Source organism: Physeter macrocephalus, chromosome 2, assembly GCF_002837175.3.
Source record: "Physeter macrocephalus isolate SW-GA chromosome 2, ASM283717v5, whole genome shotgun sequence".
NCBI lineage: Eukaryota > Metazoa > Chordata > Mammalia > Artiodactyla > Physeteridae > Physeter > Physeter macrocephalus.
Window position 1 is genome coordinate 129,510,609 of NC_041215.1, and position 24,658 is coordinate 129,535,266.

Sequence of the window (24,658 nt, forward strand, 5' to 3'; positions counted from 1 at the left end):
ACACGTTTAACTTGGGGCTCACGTAGCCAGGTCCACATGGCAGTTGGGCAAATTAGCTTGAATAGCATAGAAACAGCACTTTGGGTGCTAGATGCCTAGAAGTGATGTTGACGTTTTCATCAAAGAACATGGAGAGGAAAAAAAGAGACCAAGGTTGGATCTACGTGGATAGGCAGCTGGACAGCAAGAAGCCCAATTGGGACTCCAAGCAGGGCTGAAGAAAGGAGGGGGGAACCCCAAGGAGTGTGGTCATGGAAGCCAAGGGAGGACAGGAAGCCGGGGAGGGCTGGTTAACAGTGTCAAAGGCTCTAAGAGCAAGAATGGCAACTGGATAGGAGATCAGGAGGCCACTGGAGACCCTCCAAACCCTGGCTCTCAATGGGGGCTGTACTGCCCTTTAGAGGCTGCTTTGGAAATTGGGGAGTAGGAGGGATTGCTTATCATAATGACTGGAGGATTCTACTGGAATTTGGTAGGTGGGGGCCAGAGATATTAAACACCTTGAAACATCTGGGATTCCCCTGCACAAGTGATGGCCTGGCAGCCTTCACAACTTTGGACTGTTCCACTGGCCATTCGTGTAGGCAAAAGCCTGTTTACAACTTCCAAGGCCTAGAACCTAACTTCCTTACACGTACAACAGCTTTTAAGATACACTGAGTTTTCCTGGAACATATATACGTATATGTATTGATACACTGGGTAAATCAAGAGAAGACTGTACTGTGAGTTGCTCCCCATTTTGGAATATCACTTCATACGAGCAATAGCTCTTAAGGAATTTAAGTCACCAATAAAGCACACCTATATCAGCAAACAAAACAAAATAGAATAAAAATCACCTCTTAGGATAATTTTCTAAAAACACTATCCAAAATACCTTCCCCTAACAGTTACTCACTACAATACTCAATTGATTTCCATCATAACACTTATAAGGGTCTGAAGTCATATTAACTTTATCATGTTCTCTATCAATTATTATTTCTCTTCCTCCACTAGAATATAAGCTTGAAGGCAGAGGCTATGTCTGCAGCGTTCTCAGCTGTACCTGCAGTATTTGGTACAGAAAGAATGTTTAAATGATAGCTCTTGAATCAGCAACCAAAATGCCACTGATTAAATCAATACACATTTAAGATATGCCTATGATGTGCCAGAAGCTTCCAGGTACTGTGATTACAAAACTAAATGGCAAGGTCTCCAACCACAAGGGGTCTATTGTCCAGCAGCACATGAGTGGTGTCTGCTTCATAACAGGCCCTTTACCTGTGTTAACTTGTTTAACCCTCGTGACGACCCAAAATGATAATCATGGCTAGTCCCAATTTAAAGATGAGGAATTAAGAGTCAGAGAGGTGCATACGGGTCAGAATGGCTGTCACTAAAAAGTTTACAAATAACAGACACTGGAGAGGATGTGGAGAAAAGAGAACCCTGCTACACTGCTGGTGGGAATACAAGTTGGTGCAGCCACCGTGGAAAGCAGCATGGAGGTTCCTCAAAAAACTGAAAATAGAGTTGCCATATGATCCAGCAATCCCACTCCTGGGCACATATCCAGACAAAACTCTAATTCAAAAAGATACATGCACCCCTATGTTCAAAGCAGCACTATTCACAACAGCCAAGACATGGAAGCAACCTAAATGTCCATCAGCAGAAGAATGGATAAAGAAGATGTGGTGTATATATATATACTATGGAATACGACTCAGCCATAAAAAAGAATGAAATAATGCCATTTGCAGCAACATGGATGGACTTAGAGATTATCATACTAAGTGAAGTCAGTCAGACAGAGAAAGACAAATATCATATGATATCACTTATATGTGGAGTCTAAAATATGACACAGGGGCTTCCCTGGTGGTGCAGTGGTTAAGAATCCGCCTGCCAATGCAGGGGACATGGTTTCGATCCCTGGTCCGGGAAGATCCCACATGCCGCGGAGCACCTAAGCCTGTGCGCCACAACTACTGAGCCTGCGCTCTGGAGCCGCGAGTTACAACTACTGAGCCCATGAACCACAACTACTGAAGCCCGCGTGTCTAGAGCCTGTGCTCTGCAGCAAGAGAGGCCACCGCAATGAGAAGCCCGCACACGGCAACGAAGACCCAACGCAGCCAAAAATAAATAAATAAAATAAATAAATTTATTTAAAAAAAAACAAAAAATACCCAGCGGATTATTTTTTAGTGTAAGTATACCCCAGATAAACAACAGATTAGTATGAATGTGTCCCAAATATTGCATGGGGCATACTTATACTAAATACATTTACTGATAGACTTTTAGCCCTGAGTGTAGGGTAATATTGGGTTGGCCAAAAAGTTCGTTCGGGATTTTGTAAGCTGTTACAGGGGGGAGGGGGGTGGGGGAGGGATGGATTAGGAGGTTGGGATTAGCAGATGCAAACTAGTATATATAGAATGGGTAGACAACAAGGTCCTGCTGTACAGCACAGGGAACTCCACTCAATATCCTGTGATAAACCATAATGGAAAAGAATACAAAAAAGAATGCATGTATATGTATAACAGATCAATCTGCTGTACAACAGAAATTAATACAACATTGTAAATCAACTATACTTCAGTTTAAAAATGCAAAATATATGTTCACAATGTTAAAAAAAAAAAAAAAGAGTCAGAGAGGTAAAGAAACTTGCCCTAAGGCCACAATGTCAATCCTACAGTCTTCCCACTTTCCCAAGTTGCCCCCAAAATAGATTACTTAGTGTATTAGTCTGCTAGGGCCGCCATAATAAAATACTATAGACGGGGTGACTTAAACAACAGAAATTTATTCTCATACAGTTCCGGAGGCAGGAAGTCCTAGACCAAGGTGTCAGCAAGTTTGGTTTCTCCTGAGGCCTCTCCTTGGCTTGCAGACGCTGCCTTCTCACTATGTCCTCACATACGTCCTTTTCTCTGTGGCCACACCTCCCCAATGTCTCTTCCCCATCTTATATGGTCATATGACACTAGTCATATCGGATTATAATTATAACCTCATTGAAGCTTAATTACCTCTTTAAAGGCCCTATCTCCCAATACAGTTATATCGGGGGACTAGGGCTTCAACATATGAATGGGGGGTGGGGGACACGATTCAGTCCATAACACCCAGAATCAGGATTTGTCAACCATGACACTATCAACATTTTGGACCAGGTCATTACGGCTGGGAGCTGTCCTGTGCATTGCAGGATGTCGAGCAGCATCTCTGGCCTCTACACCCACTAGATTGCTATAGCACCACCCCTTCCTCCTTGTGACAAACAAAAACATCTCCAGACATCGCTGCATGTCCCCTAGAGAACAAAAGCCCCCTTTGAGAACCACTGTCCTAGATCACTTTTTATAGCATGATTGCAACCTGAAGAGTTTTAAAGACGTGCAGGTTTGAAACTGTTGCTGTGCTGAGTGAGAGTGAATTCATCAAGAAAAAGGATTTGGGGGCAAAACTGAGGGGTCAGTGTGCAGTCGTGGGTTTGATGTAATACCAGTCCGTGGGGTGACTCTCTCCGGCAGTGCGATCCTGCAGAAGCAAACAGGCACTCTGTTCAACTGGGGTTGGAAACATGCTAGATGCAACGGGATAAAGAGAGGAGAGAGGATGGAGACCCCACCTGGTGATTTTTAAGCTACCGAGAACCCCGTCGAATGTTCTGCCATTAGGATGGGACCCATCTGTGTCCTCCTGGGAAGACCCATGTCCACCATGGTTGACCGACTCAGCAAAGGCGCAGTGAGCCCACACGGCTCACCCCCAGCCGGTGCAGGCCGAACTCAAGGCCAGAGTGAATTTGAAGTGTCTTAGGGTTTTTGTTTGTTTGTTTGTTTGTTTTGCTTTGAGGTCAGACTGAAGTGAGTGGGGAGATGGGGGGTGGTCCCTTGTTCCTTGAGGGGCGCGTTGGAACTCAAAGGCTGTTTCCCCAACATTTCAGGTTGAACAGACAAAATGTGAAAACGCAGGACCCCCTGATTCAAGTCTAGGCCAGTCCCCAGGAGATCAAATTTCCAAAGATGTGGGCAAAGAGAAAATAATCCTATTCTATTAATATGATTGTCTGTGAGCGTTCAAATTCTGGCTAAACTCACTGACTGCCGTAGAGCCAGCCCCTCAGCACTGTGGAAGGTCAGGCAATGCATCTACTTCACTGTGCAGAGAAATTTGTTTCAAGGGAAAGCGTGTGTGTGCACGGGTGCGCGCGTGCGTGCGTGCGATTCTCTCTCTTTGCTGGTACATTCACGGTAGGAATCTTTTAAAGACAGAAAAAAGGTAGGCAAGAATCCCGGCTTACATAGTGTATTAGTCTGCTAGGGCCGCCATAATAAAATACTATAGACGGGGTGACTTAAACAACAGAAATTTATTCTCATACAGTTCCGGAGGCAGGAAGTCCTAGACCAAGGTGTCAGCAAGTTTGGTTTCTCCTGAGGCCTCTCCTTGGCTTGCAGACGCTGCCTTCTCACTATGTCCTCACATACGTCCTTTTCTCTGTGGCCACACCTCCCCAATGTCTCTTCCCCATCTTATATGGTCATATGACACTAGTCATATCGGATTATAATTATAACCTCATTGAAGCTTAATTACCTCTTTAAAGGCCCTATCTCCCAATACAGTTATATCGGGGGACTAGGGCTTCAACATATGAATGGGGGGTGGGGGACACGATTCAGTCCATAACACCCAGAATCAGGATTTGTCAACCATGACACTATCAACATTTTGGACCAGGTCATTACGGCTGGGAGCTGTCCTGTGCATTGCAGGATGTCGAGCAGCATCTCTGGCCTCTACACCCACTAGATTGCTATAGCACCACCCCTTCCTCCTTGTGACAAACAAAAACATCTCCAGACATCGCTGCATGTCCCCTAGAGAACAAAAGCCCCCTTTGAGAACCACTGTCCTAGATCACTTTTTATAGCATGATTGCAACCTGAAGAGTTTTAAAGACGTGCAGGTTTGAAACTGTTGCTGTGCTGAGTGAGAGTGAATTCATCAAGAAAAAGGATTTGGGGGCAAAACTGAGGGGTCAGTGTGCAGTCGTGGGTTTGATGTAATACCAGTCCGTGGGGTGACTCTCTCCGGCAGTGCGATCCTGCAGAAGCAAACAGGCACTCTGTTCAACTGGGGTTGGAAACATGCTAGATGCAACGGGATAAAGAGAGGAGAGAGGATGGAGACCCCACCTGGTGATTTTTAAGCTACCGAGAACCCCGTCGAATGTTCTGCCATTAGGATGGGACCCATCTGTGTCCTCCTGGGAAGACCCATGTCCACCATGGTTGACCGACTCAGCAAAGGCGCAGTGAGCCCACACGGCTCACCCCCAGCCGGTGCAGGCCGAACTCAAGGCCAGAGTGAATTTGAAGTGTCTTAGGGTTTTTGTTTGTTTGTTTGTTTGTTTTGCTTTGAGGTCAGACTGAAGTGAGTGGGGAGCTGGGGGGTGGTCCCTTGTTCCTTGCGGGGCGCGTTGGACCTCAAAGGCTGTTTCCCCAACATTTCAGGTTGAACAGACAAAATGTGAAAACGCAGGACCCCCTGATTCAAGTCTAGGCCAGTCCCCAGGAGATCAAATTTCCAAAGATGTGGGCAAAGAGAAAATAATCCTATTCTATTAATATGATTGTCTGTGAGCGTTCAAATTCTGGCTAAACTCACTGACTGCCGTAGAGCCAGCCCCTCAGCACTGTGGAAGGTCAGGCAATGCATCTACTTCACTGTGCAGAGAAATTTGTTTCAAGGGAAAGCGTGTGTGTGCACGGGTGCGCGCGTGCGTGCGTGCGATTCTCTCTCTTTGCTGGTACATTCACGGTAGGAATCTTTTAAAGACAGAAAAAAGGTAGGCAAGAATCCCGGCTTACATTAATCCTATCAAGCCTTGAAATGCTCTGTGCTAAACAGACCTGCTGATAACTGGTATCTTACAGACTTCAGTGGAGTAATTATGCTCCTGTTGCACACACACACACACACACACACACACACACACACTAAAGCAAGAAAGTATCAGTGAACATGAAGGAAGCTGAATAAGTAAATACAGAGCATTAGTTGGTACGTGGACAGTGGTGCTGATGTTGTTTCTTTCTTTTACTCCCTAATTTCTTACCCTTTCATTGCTAGGGGCTCCTGGGCCAAAGAGAAAACAGATGTGAGAAGACCCAGATCAGTCAATGTTTCCATCGTTGTGGTTCTTACAAACATTCAACTGGAAACGACTATATATGCAGGCTAAATTAAAGTTTTAGATTCTCCAGCCTCCCTAGTATTTATGTTATTGAGCCATCTACAAATTTCTGCCTCCCTCCCTGGGCTTCTGAAAGAATGGATAATGAAGAGAGAGCTCGAAGTCATATCCTAACTGTTCATGCAGTGACTTTATATTCTCCATCACTTCGGAGACCTACTGCCTTTAAATAGGCATGTAGCGAAGGTCAGTGATTCTCTGGGACTCCTGTTTGCCTCCTCTCTCTTTAATTCAAGAAATAGTTATTAAATGCCTACTATGTGCCAGGCACCGTGTTAATCACCAGAGCTCTACGACTTTGTGAAAACAGACAATGCCTCTCTACTAGGGGCATTTAAAGGAGAAAGACACCAAACAGTCATCCGAATACATGTAAAATCAGAATTGGGTGAGTGTGAGCAACGAGTAGCCTAGGGCGCCAGGAGGAAGGAGGAGTAGGAGAGCTGACCTTGGCTGAGCTGCAGGGAGGCTGCCCAGAGGAAGGGACAGGGGGCTGCGAGACGCGGGGTCTGCAGGCATCAACGAGGTGCCGGGAGGGATGAGAAAACTCAAGGCAGGCGACCAGCGTGTGCAGAAGTCCCACGGTGAGGGTGCATGGCTCGGGCTCCTTCTGAAGATGCGCTAAGCCGAACGAAGAGCAAAGGGCAGAGAAGAAACTAGAGGCAGGCGGGTTCCAGACGAGGTGGTACCTTTAACGGAGCGTGTCTGTGTGTGTGTGTGTGTGTGTGTGTGTGTGTGTGTGTGTGCGCGCGCGCGTGTGCGCGCGCGCGTGTGCTGGGGGGGGCGGGCATTAAATGACAAAATCAGATTTGTATTTCAGAACGATTGCTCCAGTCGCCTTTTTGAAAATGAGGGAAAGACCTGAAAGAATCTGCGTGGAGAAACGAGTTAAGAGGCTACTGCAATAGTTCCCGGAAAAACACGGCTGGAATGAGGGTGGTGGCGGCGCCAGCTAGAGGATGCGTGTCAAGAGCCATTTAAAAAGTAAAACAGCGATATTTGGTAAAGAATAGGAGGTGAAGGGTGAGAAAGGTTGAGGGTGAGTCTAGGTTCCTGGCTTCTTGTAGGCAGAGATGCCGCAGTGCCCTTCAGAAGGAACAGAGGAATTGACATTTATGGAGTCTCCTTCTACGGGCCTATTTCTGCCCTAGGCACTTTCAAATGCAACAGAATCTCATTAACAGGAGGGGCTAGGGATGGGGGATAGCATGCAAAGGAGTGCGGAACCACTTTCTACACTTAGATCTTCATTAAACTAAAGGACTTAACATTTTCTCCCGGGAAAACAGAAGCCATTTGAAGAAAAAAACATCAGTTAATTCTAACAAGTATTTACAGAATTCTGGCCATGTTGCTAAGCACTGAACACGGTGCTGAGGAGATGTCTTACGTTGTAGTTCAGAAAGAAAGGTTATAGGGCAGAAGACGCAAGGAGTCACAGAGGGAGAAGAGGTGGAGGAGGAAGCAGAGAGGGAGGCATGGATGAGAGAAGAGAGAGGGCCAGGGAGCAGGAACCCGCAAGTATCAAGAGGGAGACAGGAAGAAAAGACAGAGAGGGAGACACCTGAAGAGATAAGATAGAGAGAAAGAGAAGCTGGTCCAGGACGTGATGGAATTACAAAGGGCAGAGAGAGGGTCCACCAACACTGTGGGTCGCCTGCAGAGCGGTATCACCACCTGGTGTAATGACCTTGGGCACTGCTCTTGGAGGGTCACTAAAATGGTGGGGCATGGGGAGGGCGTCGATTTGAGAGTTTGAGAGACTTTGGGACACTGTAGGGTTCTTGCTTCTCAAGTTATCCTTTACTCAAATAAAACGTACTTGACGCCATTTTCTTTTCTTTTTCTTTTCATTTTCTTTTCTTTTCACTTTCTTTTCATTTTCTTTTCACATTTTCTTTTCACTCTTGTGTAACCTCCAGTGTTGACAGTGTTTATAGGCAGAGAGCTCTGGGCCATCGAGGTACCACTGGCTCAGGGCCATCAGGGCCCTAGTGGCAACAAAGGTCCCTTATGAAAGGAGGGGCTCCTGCCCCCCTCAAGAGGACATGCACTTGGCATTGAACATGAGGCTGGTAACAGAAGGCAAGCATCTAGCACAGGGCGGGCTGCACAGTAAGTACCTTAAAAATGTGATACGTGGTCTCCTGGTCTGCTGACCTCAAAGCAAACCTGATTTAAAAAGACAACGTGGGTACTTTAATCCTGAAATAGGTGTCCTGCCTCGAGTATACAGCAAAGGCGCTTGCCAACATCACCCAAAAGGGCACCGTTATCCCAAGTCACTGCTTCACATGGGCAGCGAAGACCACTTCCGGGAAAAACTCAAGTAGCACCAGCCCTGAACTTCCATGATTAATTAGCCCCGCTTTCACCAGTGAGAAGTTCAAATGCCTGAATTTTCCTATGTATGAAACAAAAGTCTGTTTATACTGGGCTTTTAAAAAACCTACTCTCCTCCGTTTCCTCAGCCTCATCTCCTGAGACATCTCCTGTGCTGGATCCGGTTTCCTGCCTGGCAGTCAAACTTTGACTCACTGCTCAGTCTTTGATCCCAAACTGTGTTTTCTCTTTAACAACTTTCTGTTCTCTTCTCATTTCCTTAGCACACAGGTGGGTGAATTTAGGAGATGCTCAGTCCCAGTGGGTGAGGTGAATTTGCTAGGAAAAGTGGAATCAAAGGGCAAAATAACCTCTGCATGCATAAATATGGAAGTGGTTCTTTTCTTTACAAATGTCTGATTTGTACAAATACAAAAAAAATGCCTGGAAAAATGTATTCCAAAACGGACAGTGGTTTTTGTTGGGCAATGAAAATGAGGGATTATTTTTTGTATTTTAAAAATGCCAGTTCACGTTTTCTGATTTTCCACAATAGAAATATGTTATTTACTTGTGTAACACAAAGGGATAATAAAGATACTTTATGGGTATTTTATGGGTAGTATTACAACTCCAAACCAGGTCGATGATGACCAAGGGAAATGATAACTGTACTCTGTGTCTAACACTTGATGGGACAGTAGGAGAACTGGTCGGATTAGGAAAAGTCTGACTTTATTAAGTGTTGTTTTTTTTTAAGTGGAGGGGAAGGAGATGAGGGCATTCTCATAGTGTATAGAAGGAAAAATCCAGTCTGCTTAGAAGAGGACACTTTTTGAGACACGAGTGCTAGCCATCATAACAATATATAAATGGTGACTATATAAATACACTAAATGTATGGTAGAAAAGCAAACAACCACTACTCTGAGTTAGTCCTTACAAATAGTTCGCATTCTCCTGAACAAATGAAAGAATGTATTGTAGATGACACAGCCGAATTGGCACTACGCTCATGAAGGGCCTCAGAAGCCCAGAGAACTCAGCAGTGAACCCACTTAAACAGAAGCTCTTGCATATCTAAAGGCGTTTTAACCTTAAACTTGTCCATCATCTGGGGAATGATTGTAACTGTGTAGATCTAAACATTTCTAGAAGTTTCCTCTTGGATCTGCCTTTAGAACTAGGTCACAAACTAGTCACACGAAAAAATCAATCTCTTCACAATTTTTTAGCCTTGTCTTATGAATGTCGTTTTTGGCCATTCATGATGCTTTTGGCCACTAGAGGGTGGATTCTACCTATGATCTATATCAGCTAAAGGGAAAAAAAATGTTACTCGGGAGGTTAACGAAAAGGGAAATGTGTTTTACAAAAGGGAAATATATGGCACGAGAGGATGCAAATCCTTCAAGAAGAAATATTGTCTCCTTTAACAAGAAAGCTTAACATTCATCTATTTCTTTATAGTTTACAAATCGACCGATGTGCCCTATAAACATACAGTAGCTATGGTTAAAATTATCCGTGATAAAGTAGCCTATTTTTCTCACTGACTCGCTATAAAAATTATTTTTAAAAATGTAAATGCTTGTAACACCATGGCTAAAGCACCAGCATTCAAGATTAAGTGTAACGACAAGATAGTATTTTCAACTTGATTTTAAAGATTATTGCGGTATGTGTGTTTCGTTATAAACAGTAAGTAAATTATTTTAATGGCATAATCTTATAACCTCATTGATTATCTAGGATGTTTATAAACACATGTAAAGATGACTTGGCTTGTAGTTGAGATGAGGTGGAGGACGAGGAGATCTGGAAAAGAAAAAGTACGCATAAAGCCCTCACATTCTAGAGGTTTTTAGTATGAAACAAACACACCAGGAGGGACATGGGGCCCAGCACAGGCAACGGATGGGTGACAGGGCAAAATCAAAGCGTAGGGTTCTAACAGGCACCTTGGAAAGAAAATAAAACCTAGATGACTATTTTCACGCATGTATGTATGTTAACAAAGAGGAATTTTAAAAGGTTAAAGTACAAGGAAGTTTTTAAAATGTTTTATTCCTTTTCATTTATTTCACAAACGATGGTTAAATTTGATTTTAATTTGCCACTCACCCAGTGATCACAACGTATTCTTTTGCGCCGTCTGCCCTCGCGAGGGCGTGTGTCTGTGTGCATCACGCTAGACCAGTGGTCCCCGCGGTGTGGTCCCCAGACCAGCGGCACCCGCGTCACCCGCGTCACCTGGGAACTTGTTAGAAATGCAAGTTCGCAGGCCACACCCAAGACCTACTGAATCAGAAGCTCTGCAGGTGGGATCCAGAGCTCTGAGATTTACTGAGCCCTCTACCTGATTCTGATCAGCACACTCAAGTTTGAGAATACCTGAGTTATAGAATAGCAACGCACACAACATCTCCCACCAACTTCTGATTCTCAAAAATGCAAGGAAATGGTGAGAGTTACGTATGGCAAGGGCTAGATATGGTGCGGTAATGCTTTGTAATAGCCATGGCCTCCCCTCAGCGTATCAATAAACCAATCATAAAACACACAGTCAGAACGTGTGCCAGTCACAGGCATAGAAATAAACCAACAGTGAAACGTGCGGTCAAATAACCTGCCAGCCACAGACACGGAGACTGAACAAAATTACACTCCTCTTGAGATTTGCTTCAGGGAAGAAAGCGATGAAAAGAAATCCCAAACCAACAGCAGACACCACATTTGAAAAGGAAGGCCAAAATGAGGGAAGGTAATAAGGGTACAGAAGTGGCAAGCATTTATCATTTCTCACTGTGTGACTGGGAGTCATATATACCTTTTCAGAAGGAGGAGAGATAAGTCTAAATTCAGATTAGCGAGCACAATTTTTTCCCACATCCTCTTATGCAGCTTCCTTGACCAACGGGAACAACATTTTATCTGAAAAGAACACTATCAGAAAATGGCAGACAGATCTCATAGAAACAGGGTAGAATGATGGTTGCCAGGGGCTGGGGGTGGGGAAAACGGGGAGATGTTGGTCAAAGGTACAAACTTCCAGTTATAAGATGAATACATTCTGAGGACCTAATGTACAGCATGGCGATTATAGTTAATTATACTGTATTATATACCTCAAAGTTGCTAAGCGTGTAGACCTTAAATGTTCTCACCAAAAAAAGAAACAGTAATTAGGAAGGAGGTGTTAACTGACACTCGGGAGGTGATCATTCTGCAATATACACATGTATCAAATCAACACTCTGTATACCTTAAACTTAAACAAGTTATATGTCAATTAAATTTCAGTAAAGCTGAAAACAATTTTTAATTTAAAAGTTTTAAGAAAATGGCAATCTACAAAGATTGTTATGAACCAAAAATTGGGAAACATGATCTGACAAAGTTGTGCTGTTTCTAGTGATAAAATGCAGTCTCCTGGAGACACAGTTTGGTACCAAGGTGTCTGTGTGATGGAAAACAAAACTTGTGATTGGCATTTTTCCAGAAAATTCTGGTGCATGGACTCTGCAATGCAGACCACAGCTGTTTTTCTCCAGGTATATTTACTTTCATCCTCATTATCACTGGGGACATTCAAAGAGACAATGCAACAGTGCAATCTTCTAACTCTCTATTATTAGTCATTGCCATTCTCAAGTAAACATGCTGAATCCTAAAGATTGTTAAACACTATGGAAATGCGTCATAGTCATTCAAGAGTATTGTTAGAAGCACACACCTCCCACTTGGCCGCCATCCCCGAGGGCTGTAAACTCACAAGGGCCGAAGCTGACTCTTAGAGTCAGGACTTTAACTAAAGAACTTCATGGAAAAAATTAACCACCAGAACTGTACCTCGAGGCAACCAGATTACAAAGAAAATTTCAAAATGTAAATAAATTGGAGTCAGAACTCAATAATTTTAGTAAATCCTCAATTCTATTCCTAGTGCCTCTACTGAATGAATATTAAGGGTGCCTAATAATAATAAGGCATTTATTCATTTAGGAGGTCATAAAGCAGTGGAAAATCAAAGTTCTGGACATCAGAGCTATCTCAGGCAGAGAACTAAAAAACAAAAGTCAAATATGAAGAGGAAGGATTATTACACTTGCCCATTCAACGATTTTTTTTTATAGCTAGCAAATACAATTTTATTTTTTAAAACTCTTTATCTACCACCTGTATATCCTTTGGAACCCGGACTGTGTGTTCTGAACCCTGGCATGTTTCTAGACTGCCTCCCCTTCAGAAATATATAAATATTTGAAACCATTACTATAAAAAGAATAAAGTCAAGAGGCAAAACAGTCCCAAGACAGTGTTACTTTTAAAAATTATTTGAGATTATCTGCACCTCTGTTCCTCTTTGAAGCAAACATAAATTTTGTGATTTTTTTTCTATTGGGAAATTTGATATATTCAAACATATAAAAGCTCTGTGGAAGAGCAGTTTCTTTAATTAGGCGCATCCAGCAGACATCAGGTCAAGTGAAATCATAAGTCTCAGTTACAGGTAGCTCTCAGCATCAATTGTGAAGCCGCTGAATCTGCAGTGAAACAAAACCAGAAGTGGCTCACCTACCTACGAGCAGTTCGATGTCTTTGGAAGTCAAAGTCGTGCTGCTCTGTGCTGGGAAGTCAGAAACTATTGCTCAAAAGTCACTCGGACCACAATCAAGGCCACTCCTCGAGCATGGCTTTGAGGTGTCCTCTAGGAGCCCTGAAATTCGGTCCTACTCAATTCTAAGCCCAAAGCCCTTTCCATCACACCTGGTATGAGAGGCAAGGCATGCCAGATTTCAATTCTCAATTTCCAAATTCCCAGACATTCTCAGCAAGCCAAAAAATGTGAGCAATCGGATCATAATAACTTCCAACCACAACGCAGGAGTCAATGGCTCAGTTACAAAACAGTTTTAAACAGGTTCCCATCTGACTTGCATGGCCATGACCTTGATAAGAATTTCCTGAAATTACGTGTTGGCAGTGCTTCAAACAGAGCCGTCCTCAGAAATGCACGGGTTAGTGATGCGAGCTGTTATCAGCTGCCACTTCTGACTTCCATTCCAGGTAAGAAGATGTAAAGTGATTTCTGCTGTCCTCGCAGACCATGCCAATTCCTACCGCCAGGAGGTAAATCTCATACCTTTTCAACAAGAGTTCAGCCAAGAATGTATTCTGAATGATTTGAGTTTGAAGTGCTGCTGTGGGGGCAGAAATCCCTCCTAATTAAAGGCCAGTTCATTAACACTTTCATCCATATGGATTAGGCATTTACAGCGAGGTTAAATAGACTGTGGATAGATTTTTTAACGTCAAGAATCTCATCAAAATTCCTTATGCAGCACCAGCAAGTGCCCTTCACTTATTACCACTGTCCTTCCCGCGTCGTATTAATCCCTCAGGTCACTAGCCTAAATTAGAAGGCAAATATCACAGTCTCCCTGAACACGCCCCGAAATTAGAATCAAAACAAAATGGTGATGAAGAATGGCCGCGGGGGGGGAACTGTGAACACCACTAGGACAGGTCCCTTAGTGTCTGGCCGTCTGGGCAAGGCTGACTCAGCTCCTCGCCCCTGGGCAATGTCTCCCTCCACCCCCATCCTGCCCTCCCAGGAACTTCCATGGCTCGGCCTTCCCCAGAGACCCTCCCAGTCCCAGCGGCCTCCTCCAACCTCTTCTGCTGCTGCCTCTAGCCCCCACCTCCGTGCAAGAATTCCCTAACACTCTCACCAATCTTTCCCCTCCCGGTTTATACTCTCGCCCCATTTTTCTTAATAGTTCCCTTGACTTTCTCTAGCACCCCGACACCAGGAACTCCATCCTTACCTCCCTGGTGTCATGCCCAGGACCCAATGCCAGTCGCAAATAACAACTATTTACTGGCACATCCACTTGGTTGGCCTGCCATTCCCAAAGGCCTTCTGCACATTTCCCTGTTTCTCTGGGTTACCCAAGTTAAAGCCTCAGCAATACCTTTGACTTTACGCTCACCTCTGGTCCCTAAAGTCAAGTGACAACCAAACTCAGATGATTCCACCCCTCAAACAGATTTCAGGTCCCTCCTTCCAATTCCCACCGCTGTTAAGTTCAAGACCTCACTTCCACTCGCCTGAGCTTTCTGACTGATCTCCTGTCTCATCATCTCTTCTTGACTGTAGTATCTAATTCTATCAAAATAATCTCTCTGAAAGTCACCCAATCTCTCTTGAAATCACCCAATTCCATCAAAATAATCTTTCAAAAACATAGATCCGTTCACATACACTGCTAATGCAAAATGTTTCCAAGTCTTCATTTTCTGAACTCCTTAGCACCTAGATTCACCCCAATCGGCCCCAATCAGCATTTTCAGCCTCACTGCCCATCACGGCATCCAGTGGATCTTATCCTGCAGCCAACTGGATCTCCTGTTCTCTGAACTTCCCCCCACCCCACCTAGGACTTTCGTTCCATAGCAACCTTCCCCCATGTATAAACCCAAACAACACGTCAGTTTCCAGTTCACTGGAAATTCTGACTGAACTACTGTTAATATGAACATTCAATCAGTTGGAACACTCAGTACTTTGAGCATTTTAATCAGTTAAGTCCTGCCAATGCTCTCAAACCAAAGGCCACCAGGGACAAAACTGTAGTTGATGCAGTTGGGTTTCTTACTGATGGCAGCAAGGGGTATGTCAGGGTGTCTCAGTCAGAGGGTGTTAGACGGGGCTTATTATAGGATTTGAACTCTGGTTGGGTGATTTGGGAACGAGTCACCCTGGATGCTGTCAGGAAGCAGGCGCAATTCCACGCTTGAGTATTGCAATGAATCTTGTCTATGGGTGGGAGTAGGCTAGAGCAAGGCTAAAGCTGTAACTGGTGAACAAGCAGCTGGCCCTCATTTTATCTGCAATCAAAGGGGATGTTTGGTATTTTGTGGGTTGCATGGTGACCTTGTTTTTATCTGTACTTAGACAAAATTATGACACGGTCTTGTTTGTTTCACTTTACCATGGCCTATGAGTGACCGTGTCTGAGGTCGGTGTTCAGTGTGGGTGTTTACGTCTTTATGTGCAACAGGAAACACCACGGCCCAGCTGTGATCGCCAGGCCAGCTGCTAACAACTCCAAGGCCTGCTTGTAAGTGTCCAACAAGCCCCCAGATGTCAGGGGCTGCTCTTCTCTTTCTCAATTCTTAGTGTCATCATGATGTCAAGAGATTTTAAACGTTTTCTTAGGTGAAGTACAGATTATGAAGAGTTGCTACTGCTGCAGCAAGGTAGACTGGATTCTATCTGGGTTTCCAATGGGGAGGGCAGCTATCGTGTTTCAAAATATAACAGAGGAAGGGCATGATAATAGGATTACGATGTGGAGAAAGGAGGCAATATAGTCTATAAAAGCAATGATACTCAAGAATAATATGATATACAGATCGGGACCCTCCTAGAGCATGTTAAACACAAGAAGTGACTTCATCTTAGTAAACCTGGTAAGGTTTCCTAGTTAATAAAACACGAAAATTATCCACTGTACTTATCCAGGAATCTAAAAGCAATTAGGTATTCATTATCAGGCTAAATGTTTTCATACCATTGTAGGTGTACATTTTTCTTTACTGCTGTTAACTTGCTATTTAAATCCTGACCATTAAGTCTTATCTTACATTCTGTTTCCAGCAGACACTATCAGAGTGCTGATACTGTTAAGTCTGAGTCTAACAGAAGGAAGCAATGCCAACTGTGTCTTTTAGGCCATCCGACCAGAAATGCAGCCATATGGAAGGATGTCAAAAATAGAAAAAACAGTACCTGAGATTCTTATAATTTCCTTTAAAAAAATTCATTTGGAAAAAGTCTAAACATCCTTTCTTTTATAGTCTGGATGGTCTAATTGAGTTGCCAGCCCTATGATGGAGAAGAATCAGCAGAGATACATGGACAGCAACTTGTCCCAGGTCTACCCTATGACAACTGATAAGCATCTAAAGTTATTCACGAAAAAAAAAAGAAAACTGTTCTTTGTATTTCCATGTAAAAATCCTCTAATGCCTTATTCTACAAACTCCTTAAATAATAACCTAAGGCACACTCTGTAATGGCAAAGTTCATTCAATTCAACAAACAAGGTTAGAGTAATAACTCAAGTGTATCAGGCAAGGGCCGAGACCAGTGAACTCAGGCAAACCACTTCCCTTCTTACCAGAGATTCCTTCCAGGACTGGTCCACACCCAAATGGCATCGCCAGATGCCACCACTTCTTTGAGAACATATGAGACATCATCTTCTACCTCCAGGGCAACAGCAGGTCCCAGGCGACTCCCGGCGCTGTGGCCCTGCTTCCCACGGTGTTTGTTGGACCCCAAGTTCTCACTTTCTCCAGTCCTTAGGAGATTTTAATTTGTAATTTTTTTAGAGTACAGGTGGCCTATCACTTAACACTGTCACTGAAAGATAACATTTCAGTGGTTACTCACTGCTGACATTTTATTATCTAATACTAAAATCCCATCAGAACTCCCTAGCCTGATAAGCTAAAAATGAGGTTTGAAAATAAAGCACCTGGCAAATGTGATTTGCTGTCATCCAAATGGCATTTTGTCAGATGGGAGCTAATTATCAACCTGACATGATTTCAATCTGCTGCCATTTTATGCAACGGGGCCTGCTTGCTCTCAATAAAGAGGATCAGGCTTGCCACTCTTGAGCAAGACACCCAATTTCACCTACACTCATGAGATTCTTCTATTATGCAAACTAGTGGTAAGGCAATTATGTGCTCCAAAAGATTAAGACTAGAAATTTCACATTCAGAGAATTGTCATTTTCACCTCTTAGAATGTAAATTCTTGCCAGATGTTAAGATGCCTTTTTTATTTCACACAATGTCACCTAATGATCTGAGGAAGCAACCCCTCTAAAAGCAATTTTATCTCCCAAGTTTGAGGAGAGAGCTTTGACAGAGCTTCAGGGCTCTACCCGGGGGACTGCCTACTAAATGCAGGCATCCAGGAACGGAACACACATCTCTTCAGGCTTTTCAAGGCTCCTTAGAGGCTGGGCATTGGCTTCACCAAGCTAAATGCTCCAAATGGACATGAATGAAGGTTGAGCAGAGAACAGCAGAGGGGAAAGAGGAACTTCAACAGGAGACACGTCACCCTTTTGGGCTTCAGGGAAAGTGTTGGAATCTCCATGGATAGAGAGAAACAGTCACGCTTACTACTCCATGAGAGGAAATGTACCGCGTGTCTCTCGTCTAACGCTCTTACACACAACAGAAGACCATGGTCAGCAGGAGGACGTGGTCAGTAACTTGTCCCGGGTCTAGTCGGTGACCCCAACTGCAGCTGAACTCACGAGCACCCAAGACATTATTAGCGAACGTAAACACCGAGGCCCAGAAGTGCCCCGTAAATCCGTACAGTGACAGTCAACGAGTGGGGATCTCATGGGTCCTTTGCCCCGCCCTCAGCTACTGCTCCCTGCGTGGACAGAGAGACGCCAGGCAGCATATTTTCTACTTAGGACCATGTACGCATCTGCACACATGCTGACAGACTCTACTTGGTATTACTAAAAAGCCACATGTATCTTTAAATAACTACATCCCATTTCAAGTTTTAAAAATACACCAACTGGGCTTCCCTGGTGGTGCCGTGGTTGAGAGTCCGCCTGCCGGTGCAGGGGACGCGGGCTCGGGCCCCGGTCCGGGAGGATCCCACAGGCCGCGGAGCGGCTGGGCCCGTGAGCCATGGCCGCCGGGCCTGCGCGTCCGGAGCCTGCGCTCCGCGACGGGAGAGGCCACGGCGGTGACAGGCCCGCGTACCGCAAAAAAAAAAAAAAAAAAATACACCAACTAAATATAAGGGCAAGTTTAATACGTTTAAGAACGGAAGTCAGAGGAGAAGGGGAGGAGGAACAAAGCCACCTCCCGGTCCTGCGACATGTGATTCTTCCCTTTGGGCTCACTGAGGGAACCAGGACTCCCGGGAGACATGTGTGGAGGATGCTCTGAGGTTCTGCTCCAGACGGTGGCCAAGGGGGATTATTATGACCCTGTGTGTTATGACACGCAGAGCAGGGCGCTGGGAGGAGCGTGCTCATGAGTCATGACGTGAGGAAGACTGTTCTCCCGGGACATTTCATCTGCAAACACAAAGCGGTCTTGGGGCCCCACTCTCCCAACAGGCAAGGGCACCGCACTGCCCGGGCCCCTCCTCGGCTCCCCGAAGCCATGGCACGTGCCTGCAAGACACATGGAAGAACACTGGCCCCCAAGGGGGCGGCGGCTCCCATCTTCACACTGCCTGACAGGGGAGGACGAGTGTACATGCAGAAAAGTGTCCTCGTGTCATGCGTAGGGTTGAAGAAACTCCTTCCCCACGAGGTTTATGCAAAACCCCCAAATGTTACTGGGATAGTTAATTTCACGTGTCAACTTGGCTAAGCCACAGGACCTGAGTATTTGGTCAAACACCAGTCTAGATGTTGTAGTGAAGGTAGTTTTCAGATGAGATTAGCATTCACATCAGTAGGCTTTGAGTAAATCCATTACCCTCCAGAAATGTGGGTGGGCCTCATCCAATCGGTTGCAGGTCTTAAGACCAAAGACTAAGGTTTCCCGAGGAAGGAGAAATTCGGGCTCAAAGCTGTAATGTAGACTCCTTGCCTGAACTGCCAGCCTGCCAGCTTGCACTACATTTTGAACTTGCCAGAGTCCTCACAACTGCCTGAGTCAATTCCTTAAAATCGAGCAAGTTCTCTCCCTCCCTCTCCGTCTCTCCCTCCCTCTCTCTTTCTCTCTCTTCCTCTTCTCTGGAGAATCCTGCTAATGCAATTCCCAGGCAGATTCAACAGCCCCATCCCCTCTGTATTTTAGAACAGAAAGGAAAGGGGCACTTGGCAAAGTATCAATCCCATGATTGTTTACAAAACCAGAGAATTAAAACGTCTACGTGAAAGAGGCTTTTCAAGACCCTTCAAATGCTTAGTTGCTTTTCCCACTCACCCCTTTAGGTGACTCATGAGTATGAGATGTGCCCCTCGAGAGTTCCAGACCAGGCACAGGACAGTGGAACCAGGACACCTGGGTTGGAATGTGGACTCAGCCCCCGGGTGGATGTGTGGCCACCATCACGTGGCTGAAGCAGGAACGAGGCACGTCACACCTCGGGGAGATGCGGCTCAACAATACCCAGCGGGCGGAAGGGCACTAAAAGGACCAGAGATGTGAAGCACTCAGCTCAGAACCTAGAAAGATTTAAGCTCACTAAATAGTAGCTTACTGTTACACAAAAGTTACTAATAAAACACACGTCCTCCTACCCCTCAACGGGGAGAGAGACACACACAAGGATAATTAATATAATGTTTTAAAGCCCAGGAAAGGGATATTGTGGCTGATTGTGGGAACTCCGAGGAAGGAAAGCTGATTCAGCCCCAGAAGGGGAAGTCTGCAGGTGAGATGTGGTGACAGGGCAGCTGGCACCCCAGGTGGAGGGCACTGCCTGGGCGGAACCAGGAGTTAAGCAAACCTGGGGACTGGCCAGCCATACTGATGCGCCAGAGGCGGGGGCAGGGGGGATCACTGTGCTGAGAAACAATCTGAAGAGCCAGCTCCTGCAAGCATGCAGACGCGGGCAGGGTAGAAACCAGAGGAAAGGGGGAGCTGCCCCGTGTGCGTTTTTTCAGACCACACAGGAGGCTGTGCGGACACAAACTTTCACGAGTAACCGCTCTGACTTCTGAGCATCAAAACTTTCACAATAAACAATCAGCGATACCGGTACAGAAGGACATTTGGAAAGTAAATGATGGAACTTTTGAACACTTACACAGGAAGTCACAAGTCCTCTAACACAGACTGTGCCCCGAGTAAGAATTTTAAAAGATGATAGAATTCTGAATGGACTGCATTCTGCTTTGCATTCACATTAAAATGAAAAACGTTCCGTTAACCTCAGAACCCAGTAATAAAAGATATGTAATACAGTAAAAGCTCTGGAGTGACCTACAGTCAATTGTCCAAAATAATTAAGCTGTTATAAGATTAAGGCTGTTTTTAATTTTCTTCGTTTTGCTTACTTGTATTTTCTTCTTTTTCTACAATGACGGTGAAGTGCTCATGAAAAGGGGAAAGGGTGTTTTTCAAAGCCTGCCTAGGGGAAGTCTAAAAAGAAAGGGTGTCATACATGAGTGGGGTTCCACTTAGACAGACAGGTAAACCCGTACAGCGGGCCAACCTGTGCTCAGATGCGAAAGTTAAAAAGCTTTGAGATTGGGGAAGGAAAGGACTTTTCCGGTCCATGCATCGCACCCACCTGGGTCACAGAGGCATTTATAGCTGGTGCCCACGCTGCGGCACGTGCCATGGGCGCAGGGGTTGAGCGCACAGAAGTCCACGAGCTGCGCGCAGGCTGGGCCCGTGAAGCCCGCGCTGCAGCTGCAGCCAAAGCGCAGCCCGTCGGCGTAGCAGGTCCCGTTGTTCTGGCAGGGCCCCGAGGCGCATGGGTCCACCTTCTCCTCGCAGGCAGAGCCCAGGTAGCCTGCGGGAAGATGCAGAAGCGGGGAGGGGTAAAAAAATTAAACCGCATTACACTTAATAACCAAGAAACCGGGGCTGCTGTTCTTAACTCTTCTCCATTGTGAATTGATTAATGCACAACCCAACCCAGCAAGGTGGGTTTACTTAGCTTTGGTAACCGGGGGTTAAATTATGAAGCCCTGTGCTTCCATTTTGGTTGAAATACAAAACATATGATTGCTTAGATGTACAGATGGACAGGGACATACATATATTTATATGTATACATGTGCATGTGTGTATGTATAGACTAGAAAGATGCCAAAAATAAATTGATGGTGATTCAGGAAGGTGGGATTGGGGTCAGTGGAGGGATTTCACCTCTTATTTAATACGCATTGCTGGGGGAGTTTATTCCTTATTTTGTTTTAATAGATAAAGATATAATCCTGAATTTAAAAACTAAAACCTATATAAAACAGTAAACAATGACAAAAATCTTTCTCCCATCTTTCTCCCTTTGTCCCTCACTCCCTTCTCTAGAAGCACCCACTGTTAGCAGTTTCTTTAATACATGCTTTGCAAAAATGTGGTTACTGTAATGAAAAACGAACTGTGGTGTAGTCATGCAATGCAATATTATTTGGCAACAAAAAGGAATTAAGTTCTGACATGTGCTCCAACATGGATGAACCTAAAAAACATATGCTAAGTGAAAGAAGCCAAATACAAAAGCCAAATACAAAAGACCATATATTGTATAATTCCATTTATAAGGAATGTCCAGAAAAAGTAAATCTATAGATATAGAGAATAGGTAAGTAGATGCCTGGGGCTGCCGTGGAAAGAGAAATTGACCAAAAATGGGCATGAAGGGGCTGCTAGGGTTGACGTAATTGTCCTAATATTGGATTGTGAATTGTGGTGATGGCTGCACAACTCTGTATATTTACTAAAAAGCACTGAATTGTACTCTTAAAATGCATGAAATTTATGATATGTAAATGGTACCTCAATAAGGGTTTAATTTTTTTAAACGTACTTCTTGTGCAGCTGATTTTTATTTTGTTTCGTGCATGCGTTTCAGTATTCCTCAATTTAAAAAAATCATACATACTCTTACTGTATAGCACAGGGAACCATATTAAATATCTTGTCATGAACTATGATAGAAAAGAATCTGAAACATACATATAACTAAATCATTTTGCTGTACACCAGAAACTAACACAAGATTGTAAATCAACTATACTTCAATTGAAAAATTTTTTTAATTATACAGACATATATACGTGAATCTAAAGGTCTGTGTGTCCAAGTAAGTCTTTAACAATACTCTGGTAAAACCTATACTTTTAATATTTTAAGAGCAGTTTGAAAATTAAATGAAGACTATTCAAGTTTTAGAAACAAATTTAAATAATTTTACTCATATACAGTTCTTATTCCAATATTCTACTTCGCTTTTCTTATCTAGATTTCAATTTATATGAACCATCTTCACACAGAACTCTCAGCAATATTGGTAATTTTTGTTGTTCAGGACACAGTGAATATATAAAACAAACAAAAATAGTTCCCAGACTTTATCTAAAGCATCACTCATAAATTGGCATAATCAACTTGATATTTTTCTGCACAGAAATAGAAAATTTTTTTAAAAATCCAATGTTATTCAACATCTTATAAACTTCTCAATATCATACTAAAAATGTACCACACAATCAGTTTTAATAACACCTGAATTCTCCAAAGAGTCCCTTTGCAGCCAAGAGTGGTATATAACTCCATCCTTCATGAGATGTATTCCATTTCACTCTGAATGAAAAGAACATACTTAAACACATTTCACCCTATGACAAACTGAACAACCAAGGCAAGTCCTGACCTCTCTCATTTTCTACTACCTCACCCCAAAAACAGGGCTGAAATTATTTTCTTCATAAAGTTGTGGGTTCTAAAATGACATATATCAAAATTCCTAGAACAGTTCCCCGGTCCAATGCTGAATGAATGAATGAAAGAAAAACGGTAATAATAAAAGCAACAGCTGACATCCACAAGGGGCTGAGATGCACCAGATGGTTCTAAGCCTTCACATACATTATTTCATTTAGCCCTGGGGTAACTGCATGATACAAGAACTATTAGTAGCCCCATTTTACAGATGAGATGATGATGACAGAGAAATGTGAGGTATCCTGTTCAAGTCTACTTAGCTAGTGGGTGGCAGAGCTAGGATACAAGGCCCAAGCTCTTAATTCTCCACTATAATGCACAGAAGAGAAGTCAATAACGCCCAATTAAGAAAATGTTATGATGTGTAAACATAACAAGGACTTGTGCTTCTATTCTGCTTGGATATTGGTGAAAGAAGAAACAAGAGACTTACCAATCAAGTCAAAATAAAGGAAAAATGAATTTTAGGAAAGTAATCACTCTACATTCACGTTGATATACTCGGTTACAAATATTAATATGATCCACATAGAATACTCCAAGTTGAAAGAATGGTGGATAAAAAGGTGAGGAGATGTGAAGGATCATGACTCTGGGGAGAGCCAATATTTCAATAAGGCCAAGAGGAGATGGAAAGCAAGCATAAATGAGGGCACTGGTCAGAGGCCAGATCATGAACATCTTACATGCCACACTAAGGAGATTGCACTTTATTCTAAGGTCACTGGACATCAACTATTTGCGTGTTTTTGATATGCTTAATTGCAAGCAACGTGGAGAGTGTATTAGTGGAGTCTGAGACTGGAAGGAGGAAACCAGGTGTTTACTAGAGTAACTGAAGTGAGAGGTCATAAGGACCAATTTGTAGCAATAGGGATAAAGAATGTGAAGCAGATTGGACAATTATTTTACAAGTAACATAACATTGTTAGTTCAGGGACCAATTGGATGGTGGAAGAACTGAAGAGAGGACAGGGCCTAGGGACACAATGTAACAGGAGTCAAAAACTCAAATGCCAGCAGGAGTCCAGCAGACCATGCTGATGAAGGAAGCGGGCCAACTGTAAGGCAGTAGGGAGTGGCAGGGACTGTGGCAAACTGGAAAATTCATGGCCTTCCAAAGGGGGTGGCCACCACCTCCCTGCAGCCAACTGCTGCCATTTGAATGTGAGGCCAGTTACCAGATCTTCTAAATTTTCAAGAAATATCTGAAATCCAGATTCTTGTTTGAACCCTTACTATTTTAAAATGTGGATAAGTCATTTCTCTGGTAAATAAAACATATCTGAGGGCCCTGTTTATGTGGTTTCTCAGTGTGACTTAATGTTAAGCATGGGCTTTGGAGCCAAAAGGAACTGGGTTCAAAAACCATCTCTGCACAGTAAACTGTGGGACCATGGGCAAGTACTCAATCACCCTCATCTGTTTCATGGAGTGGAGATAGTAATGCCTACCACATATGGCTTATGGCTTTTATGAAGCTTAAATGTAAAAATCTACGGCAAACATTTGGTACAGTGACTGGCAAAGAGTCACTGTTTAATAAGAAGCAGCAATAATTACAGTGTGACTCCCAGGTTTTCCAGATTAGGAAAC

At 43.9% G+C, this 24,658-nt stretch overlaps 1 protein-coding gene across 1 annotated transcript in view; it reads right to left on the bottom strand.

Moving 5' to 3' along the window:
• DNER (delta/notch like EGF repeat containing) overlaps positions 1-24,658 on the bottom strand; it is a 358,880-nt gene that overhangs the window by 54,066 nt on the left and 280,156 nt on the right. The window contains exon 8 of the mRNA XM_024124691.1: positions 20,901-21,125. Within this exon, the coding sequence (XP_023980459.1) occupies positions 20,901-21,125 (225 nt within the window). The remainder of the gene's footprint in view (positions 1-20,900; positions 21,126-24,658) is intronic.